The following is a 9,057-nucleotide window of genomic DNA, read 5'->3' as shown; positions in this document are numbered from 1 at the left end:
TGTGTGTGTGTGTGTGTGTGTGTGTGTGTGTGTGTGTGTGTGTGTGTCGTGTGTCGATCGGCCGCTATGTTACGGCGGCAACAGTGCTCATCCAAATATCTACAAATTTACTTAAGTACTTAAAAACGCACAAAAAGACACTTACGTTAAAATCTGAAGTATAATATATTAAATTGCTTTCATTATAGTATTATAAATAATACGTGAAATACGAGAAATTTTAAGAAACCAAATCATTCAATACGACGTGAACGAAAAAACACGTTTTGATAATATCAAAACTGCATCATTCAAATTTTTAGCAATCCATAAATAAAAATATAATATCATTTTAATATAACATTTTTTTTATTATTATTATTTTTATTTGCTTAATGAATTAACGATGAAAACAATATTTTTATGTAAACAATTACGGAACAATGAAAAGCAATATTTTTAATTTACATTTAGGAGTATGATATTTAATGTTGCTATAGACAGTCCTATGTCTGCATTGAACGGGAAGGAAAATAATGTATTCACATCGGACGCAGTGTAGTTGTTGAATATTATAGGGAAGCGATTCGTATAAAATTCACATTTAAATTCGTTTGTTACGATTGCCATTGAATTTAAAAAAATTAAAACAAATTATATTAAGCGTCTTGGCTGCATTGCGTTATTGGATATTAAACGCCGTGATGTGCAGGACACAGGAAGCGTGCCGTTTCTAAGATCATTTATAACAAAACTTATATAATATATAAAATAATAAAGACTGTTCAACTACTATCTATTGGCCCATTTAACTTAAAAAATCATTAGATCTGCGTAGGTCTTTATTACACACATGTTCGTGTATTTATGATATGAATTTCGTATATATACCTGGTTACGTTTTGTAAATAAACTGTAATCGTGTTTGCATTTCGCTAGTAAAAACTTAGCGAATTAGCATCTTATAAGATTGTGTCGTTTGTGCTTTGCGAACGGTGGAACATGGCCGGTAGAATTAAGGAAAATTATTATTTTTAATGCGTATTTGCTGTGCAAATAATTTATTGGTTTGATATGAATGATCATCGTAATCGAGAAAATCACGAGTGTAACACAATAATTGTTATTGAATAATTGATAATTTAAGTTCAATTAAAATGTAAGGTTAAAAAAATAAATCTAAAACGAATAAATTCACACCAGTACATTATAAGTTAATATTGTTGATTCAATCGTTTACCATTGATTGCTTACGTTGTCCATCTATTCAAAAGTATTTGCATCTGTAAACTGAAAAATTACAGAAGTAAATTTACATTTTTCTCGAGAGTGCCTGTATGTAGATTGGTGTAGCAGATAGCCTGCAGGGTCGGCTTTAGAGCCTTGGTTAGAGGAGGGGGCTAGTTATAATTTTACAAAATCTTATAGCAAAAAGAAAACAATTTTTACAAAACAAATTCAAGTCGTCTACTTTTATAATTGGCAAAAATATTAATAATATGATTTATTTGATATAGAATATCTTCTTTAAGATATACATTAATTAGACATAATGCTGATACTCTAACTTCAGTCATCATTGAACGGAGCCAAGTTTTTAGTCTCCAAAGTGTGATGAAACTACTTTCAACCGTCATACATCATGGCTCTATGTACATACGTGTATGTCGTATGAAAGTACATATTATAATATGCATTTGTTGTTAACGATATACATTTTTTTATAAATACGGTACAGCCTTGGGAGGAGACCGCGGCTCTATGCCCCCATACTGGAGCTGTCCCTGACAGTGGGAGCAATATTACAGATTATCTAATACACAATTTCAGCTGTATGAATAGATCAGAAAACGTTTTTTTTTTTAATTTTTCAATAATTACGTAAAGAGGAACAACACAATTCGTAAGAACGATGTTTTATTATACGTTCAAATTCGAGATATACCACGAACAGGATAAATAAAAACAAATTTCTGAACGTTCACTCGTCAACTGGCAGTCCTGGCAACACCGTCTGCGGGTTCAGCAACGTACCCGACTCATCACTTGGTCTGCAATGGGTATCTGATGAAGTTCCGGCTTCAGGGTCAATGGCCTCCGTCGCATGGTCCCTCATATCCCATAAAGTCCAGGGATAATCTTCGTCGGTCACTCGCGTTACCCGTGACACTTTATACTCCACCATGGACACTCGGTGTTCATGTCTGTGGAACAACCACTGAGAGTTACGCGGTGTGGCGTTGAAAACAAGGGCAGTTGAGTCTTCGGACTTTTGCCGCATCTCCGACCATTTTGAAAAACATAATTTCATTAGGAACGGGTATTTGGATCCTGCAACACAAATACACGAGTAACAAACGTTAGAAAACAAAGCAAAAAACCCCATAACAAAAAAAATAAAAGTTGTAACAATGGTACAGAGAGGATGATAACAATAACATACTTGACGATTCTAGCTGCATGTGATTCAACAAAAATATAACTTTGGCCGCCAGGTCAACCCTTTTCAATTCCAAAAAGCCGGTCGAACATTTAGCACCGGGATGTTTTTGGGGTACTGAAAGAAAACATAAAAATAAAATCACTGCGAAAATCAAGTGTTTCGATAAACGACTAACGAATTGTAATCGATCGGACCGCGTCTTTGCAATTGAGGGTGTTTATCACTGCCCTGCGAATCTGCGAGCCACTTATATCCAACGGTGTGTTGAAGAAATGCAAAATCTATTAGGCAGTTTCAATCTATTTTATTATATCAGTATATTACATCAATGCGTCGACGCAGTGATATATTTGGGATTTTTCGTGGGGTGTGGGCGTGGAAGTGTCTACTTACTACTATGTCACTCTATTCACGTAATTAATATATTTTTGGTTGTAATTGTTATTCGATCGAGATATATAAAAAAAGGTAAAATAATTGCTCCCGTCATATCAATTGAAATAAAAAAAAGGCGATTGAAAGAAGAAGTTAAGAGAAACAACTATGAACCACTCAGGTTATATACCACTACGTCAACTTAATCGTTATAATACACGTATAAACTTACCTTCGACGGTGCTGCGATTCGACGCTCGTTTATAAACTTTTTTTTATACGAAAACCTGTTAAGTTTACTGGTATCGTAATATTTCATTGTCGGCGTCCCGTCCGGCAATCTGATTACTTTTCCTTGATCTCGTATATAAGAAAAATTGGAATACCTGTAACGTCCAATGGGAGTCATAGGATATGTCGATTGATATAATAATTATACAAGTGCTCTTGTAGTCGACGATAAGAATGAATATATTAGAAATAAAACTTTTAAATTTCAAAATTTAGAAACTGCCTAGATTGACTATACTATGTTATTTCGTTCAATATATTTGAGCCTAAAAGAACCGAACACGATACACATGGAAATCACACCTGTACGAAGGGCAGAGGATGATGAACGTTTAAGAGCCACCAATTTTACTTTATTTTCCTTGACATGTGTAGTATTATTGTAAATAACGGATGGCAAGGATCATGATTAGAATTTAAATTCAATACCCCAACGCCGTGGCTATTACGATCCAAACATTTCAAAAATGATCGCTTACTTCACTTTCAGCTTTTTTTGCTGATCCAACGGCATCAAATGTAGGTGGGCCACGCACCGTTTGGCAGCCTCGACGTCGTTTAGCTCGACGAGTACCTGTCCTTTCTTGAGTATTTTCACGGCTGTCACGTTGCCGTACAGACAGAACATGTTGAATATTTTGTTGCAATTTATATCACCATCCAGCCCGTGTACGAGCAACGTTTTTCCCGGTCCAGCGCGATGCGCTCGTGACGAAGACCGCCGGAACGGTGGAGAGGAAGTATCTCCGCTGCCCGACTCTGGCGTCCTGCCGATCCGCCGCATTTCACTCGACCCTTGTTCCCTGTGAACATCCCTAGGACGAAAAACATTATTATTGCTCTTACCATAACCACGGTTGCCTCTTTCGACCAAAGATGTACGTGGTCGTCCGTCTCGAACGTTCGACACGTATTCCGTAGTCGAACGGCGTCCTGAGGTTGCTGCCATCTGTCGACCAGCCGGATGGCGCCTGCACTCGGTGCATTGGCGACTGGCAGAGTTCATCAACATGCGTTGTCCATATTGTTGTTGATTTCTATCCATCGCGAAATAGTTGTAGTAAATATAAGTCAGTGGCTAATGAAGAGAGAAAAAAATTCAAGACGTCCGTTCTCAACTGTAAGCACTCGTAGAATGAGTCTAGAAATCAATGAATGAGATGATATAGGCAATCGGAATACATATGTACGTTTTCATGGTTTCGATGGACCGGATGTTATTTAGTTGTTTAGTAAATGGCCGGTAAAAAATAATTATACTTTATTAAAAATGACCATTATGAAAACAATCAACATTACAATTTATTATCATTAAAAATAATATATTAAGTTATAAGGTATTATTCGTATTATTTATATAACATTGTAGTATTATAAATAATCAGCAAATCATATACTTAACATTAAAAATAATTATATATCATTAAAAAATTATAATATTTTGCAATTTTTAAGCACTTTTTTTTATCGTTTTGTGAGGTGACGTTTTTTGGGGCCCTTCAAGTACCAGCTCAAAAATAATAAAAATTGTCCGACTACTATCTACTGGCCCATTTGACTTAGAAAAGTACTAGACCTGCGTAGGTCTTTATCATACATATGCTCGTGTATTTATGATAGAAATTTCGTATGTGTACTCAACTTCGTTTTGTAAAAAAATTTAATTTAAAACAATTACCGAACTACCATCTTATAAGATTGAACTGTTTGTGCTTTGCGGACGGTAGAACATGGCCGGTTGAGCTAGGGAAAATTATTATTATTTTAATACGTATTTGCTGTGAAAATAATTTATCGGTTTGATATGAATGATCATCGTCATCGAGAAAATCACGAGTGTAACACAATAATTGTTATTGAATAATTGATAATTTACGTCCAAATAAAATGTATGGTTAAAAAATAAATCTAAAACGAATAGTTTCACACCAGTACATTATAAGTTAACCTTCTTGATTCAATCGTTCACCATTGATTTCTTACGTTGTCCGTATTTTCAAAAGTATTTACATATGTAAACTGAAAAACTACGGAAATAAATTTACATTTTTCTCGAGGGTGCCTGTACGCTTTACCGAACTCGTAGAACAGAGATCTAAAGATTAAACGTTTATTTCCGTTACACAATATCAGGCGATATTCAATAAAGTATGAAAATCAATATCTTTTTTCGGTATTACGTAATGAATCACAAACCAATAATGTTGATACGTCAAATTTTACTCACATAATGCGTAATACCAACTATTTACTACAACTAAGGGAAATCATATAATATTTTTGTACTGCTCAAAAATGTACACCAACACACACACACACACACACACCCATATACATTTATTTATATATAATATAAAACTACGAAGGGGTAATGATAAGTTGCGAAGTGGATGAACGCAAATTTTATTCTAGAACAACGGATACACATTGCTTCTAATCCGCCTGCAAACGCGATGATCATTGATCGTTGATGTTTAAATTTTACTACAAAATATCTATCTCGAACTCACGATCGTTGTTTTAGTGTATTACTAATGTATAACGAACATGATCCTTAGATCGTGTGCATTAAAAATATTATTTAAAAAAAAATTATTTACACTTTTACTATCGACTAAAACCTGTCACGGTGTTATATACGTGAGAAATATTATGCATAACGTAACATTTTCAATCAACATTAATATATAATATACATATTGTTTAACTTTGTTTTAAATTTTAACAGTTATTTATTACGACCGCAAGTAACGTTTTATTATTGTGCACGATGGACCTACGTTATTGAAAAAAATTAAATGCAAATTGAACAATCGAGCAACAGGTTGATATCAAAATAGGTAAACGAAATGTTTTCAGACTCGATCATGCCCATGGGAGCGAACAGACCCATCCGGGATATCAGGATCTTCCCGGTAGACCTTCACCTATAATTAAACTCAGAAGTCCCGAACCCGTAAAGAAAATAAATTGTTCTTTCGTAATACTGGTAGCGGCATATTGATATTGAAAGTATTCCTTCAAGATTCGATTGATGTGCTTTTATTGGTGTGCTCGAAAAGAATTTAAAATATTGACCAGAAATCATATACGAAGACTTTCAAAATGAACACACAGATTCAATATAAAAATGGAAACAGTGGCGTAATTAGGAATTTGGTTAGGGGGGATTAAAGATTTTAGCAAAATCTGTACACCTCATACAGTACCCCCCCTCACCCCACCAGAACAAAATTTTTAATAATTTAAATTTTAATGATAATAATAATAATAATAGTAATCGTAATAATAATAATAATGATAATAATCGTATTATCACAATATAATTAATAAAAAAAGTTTTGGGGGGGATCCATCCCCCTATTCCCCTCCTAATTACGCCCCTGAATGGAAATTAATAAAAATAAATAGATATTGGTTGTGTATACAAAGAACCAAAATACTACGATGACAATATAAACGGTAATAACAAAAATTAACTAATATATTTCTAAATTTAATAATATATTCAATGTTCATAATATGATTTTAATTTTGTTTTCGTAAAGTGTTCATGTGATGATGGAGGTTTAGTATCATGCAGTCATAGTCCGAATAGCAAATGATTGTGTACTCTGTTGCTTTGATGACCTGGTGAAGTACAACATACACACGAATACTCCAATATTCTCATTGCTTAAAAACAGAGTTGCAAGATTTTGAAATCCCTAAACCGGGGCATCATATTGAACGACCCTTTTTATTTAATGTTCGTATGGAAACAAAAATAGATATATCATTTTTGTAATTAAACATTTATTAACTTATACAAAAATACATTATTATTGTATACGATCATGCCGATTCGATAATCATAATATGATTTATATCATAACCATATGATTATTATGATATAATATATAATTATATATATATATAATGATATGATGTACAATATTAAATATTTATTCTCTCAACTTATATTAACCGGAACAAACTGAATAATCGGCCAGGACGAATGGAAAGTCTACTTAAAAACTTATTTTAACATTGTCTATTAAGCTAGAAGGGTGTGAAAGGAGTTTTTTAAAGTTGAAAATTACTTAATAAAATATATTGCAGCAAGACATTTTTGTACATTTTATTTTAATGAATGAAGAAAAATAATTACAGAATGCAATTGGTTGAAATGATATTAAGAAATCAACTACTAGAAGTATTAGGTATATATAGTAAACTTTCATCATTTTAATATACTTCAATTGTAAAACATAGCGAGTGATCATTTTTATTTATACACTAATACTAAATCTTGATGGGAGCTATAGACCCACCTCAATATTATATCCATTTGGGAAGAAACAAAGTCCTGAATGAAAAAAGGATGAGACGTTTGTGCCTTTTGTCAGTCTGCAACTGTACAAATTAATTCATCTGAGAATTACAGATAGTTATCAGTTATTTGATATTTATGTTTGATAAATGTTAATACTTGTGAACATGGTTAGATCAAAATACATAGAGTATATAGTTTCAAGAATATAATTTATTATTCATTTATTGGTAACTAGTGGTCTTGGCTAGAAGCCATATTCAGGTTACAAGATTATAATAGTTAAACATTCGAATTAAACAATATAAATCAGTAACACTAAATAAATACTATAAAACTCACAAAGTAATTAATGATCATCTTTAAAAAAAAAAAATTTATACACAACGGTATCTGGTACATTAATCGATTTACATGTATAATATGCATACACATCATAACAAAAAAGACAAATTAAAAAAAATTATAGGATTGCTTACATAATAGTATAGGGTATCAAAACAATTTTTTGTATACATAAACATCAGATATTCGATTCACCAATAGTAGATCAATGTTAGCGAACCATTTGCACGAATTGGTCAAATATTCGTTCGTAAACGCTACACTGGATCTAGTAGTAGTTACATTCAGTATCAATACATTATACACAGCACATGCTCATGTGAAATAGAATACATAAGTACACTGATCAAGAATGTTACGTAGACGTTCAATTTGAATACGAATGCGTCTTCTATCATCGGCTTATTGGTGGCACACAGTAATCAACAGCCAAGACGCACTCTTATTCAGAACAGAGTACATTAACCATGCGTCAGTAATTTTACATTAGGCGTACACAAATATATATTTAATCATATATTTTATTTTTGTACACATAATACTCAAAATACAATACAATAAAAACATATGCCTGTATATATTTATATATATTATTTATGGCAGGTGAAATGTAGTTTAGATACTAATAATATTATGTAGATGCTGATATAATCCATGGACGATACTTATATTTAAATTTGAAAACATTTTCTATTTTCGTTTTAATTTTAGGCGCTAAGAGGCCATTAACAATGAGTAAAACTTTTTGTTCGATTATAATATTGAAATGTCTATTTAATAACAAAAAATTTAATCATCTGAATACATTTACTCTCCATGAGTAAAAACAAGTAGGTAGGTTAAAGCTGTATCCAATCAACATTTAATTCTGGAACATAACTGTATTTTGGCAGTGTTTTAAATACAGATTGAACCGAAAAAGTAATGGTATTGATATAAATTAAAATTAAAATGTAATGTTAAACAGAAAAAAACAAAATAAAACCTTTTTTTTTCTTTTTTTTTTTTGAATAATAGAAATTTTATATTGTATTACAATAAAAACAAATGACTTTATACAGGCTAGTCAATAATTACAGATACTGTAGTTAGAAATTATTATTGCTTACAAAAACTATCCAATTACAAAAAATAAAATATATATATATATATACATATATGTATATACATATATATACATATACATACATATACACATATATTAACAAAATTAACATTTTTTGTACCGCTTAAATGGTAATAAATAAGAACAAAAAAATTTAAAATAAATACAATGTTTATAATTAAAAAAAAAAAAAAAAAAAAAAAAAAA

The 9,057-nt window shown here is 31.7% G+C and overlaps 1 protein-coding gene across 1 annotated transcript; it reads right to left on the bottom strand.

Annotated features, from left to right (window-relative positions):
* Window positions 1–1,960: 1,960 nt before the first annotated feature.
* Window positions 1,961–4,337, bottom strand: LOC112690375 (heterogeneous nuclear ribonucleoprotein L-like). Its single transcript, XM_025564382.1, has 5 exons — window positions 3,568–4,337; window positions 3,030–3,183; window positions 2,598–2,703; window positions 2,423–2,536; window positions 1,961–2,310 (listed from the first exon to the last, which is right to left on the bottom strand). Exons 1-5 carry the CDS (start codon window positions 4,131–4,133, stop codon window positions 1,961–1,963), a joined length of 1,290 nt encoding a protein of 429 aa, XP_025420167.1. The 5' UTR covers window positions 4,134–4,337.
* Between the last annotated feature and the right edge of the window lie 4,720 nt (window positions 4,338–9,057).

The sequence above is a fragment of the Sipha flava genome, unplaced genomic scaffold, assembly GCF_003268045.1.
Source record: "Sipha flava isolate LNK unplaced genomic scaffold, YSA_version1 50173_pilon_pilon, whole genome shotgun sequence".
In the NCBI taxonomy this organism is placed as follows: Eukaryota; Metazoa; Arthropoda; class Insecta; order Hemiptera; family Aphididae; genus Sipha; species Sipha flava.
Note: the sequence above shows the minus strand (reverse complement) of the source record. Positions and strands in the feature narration are given on the sequence as shown.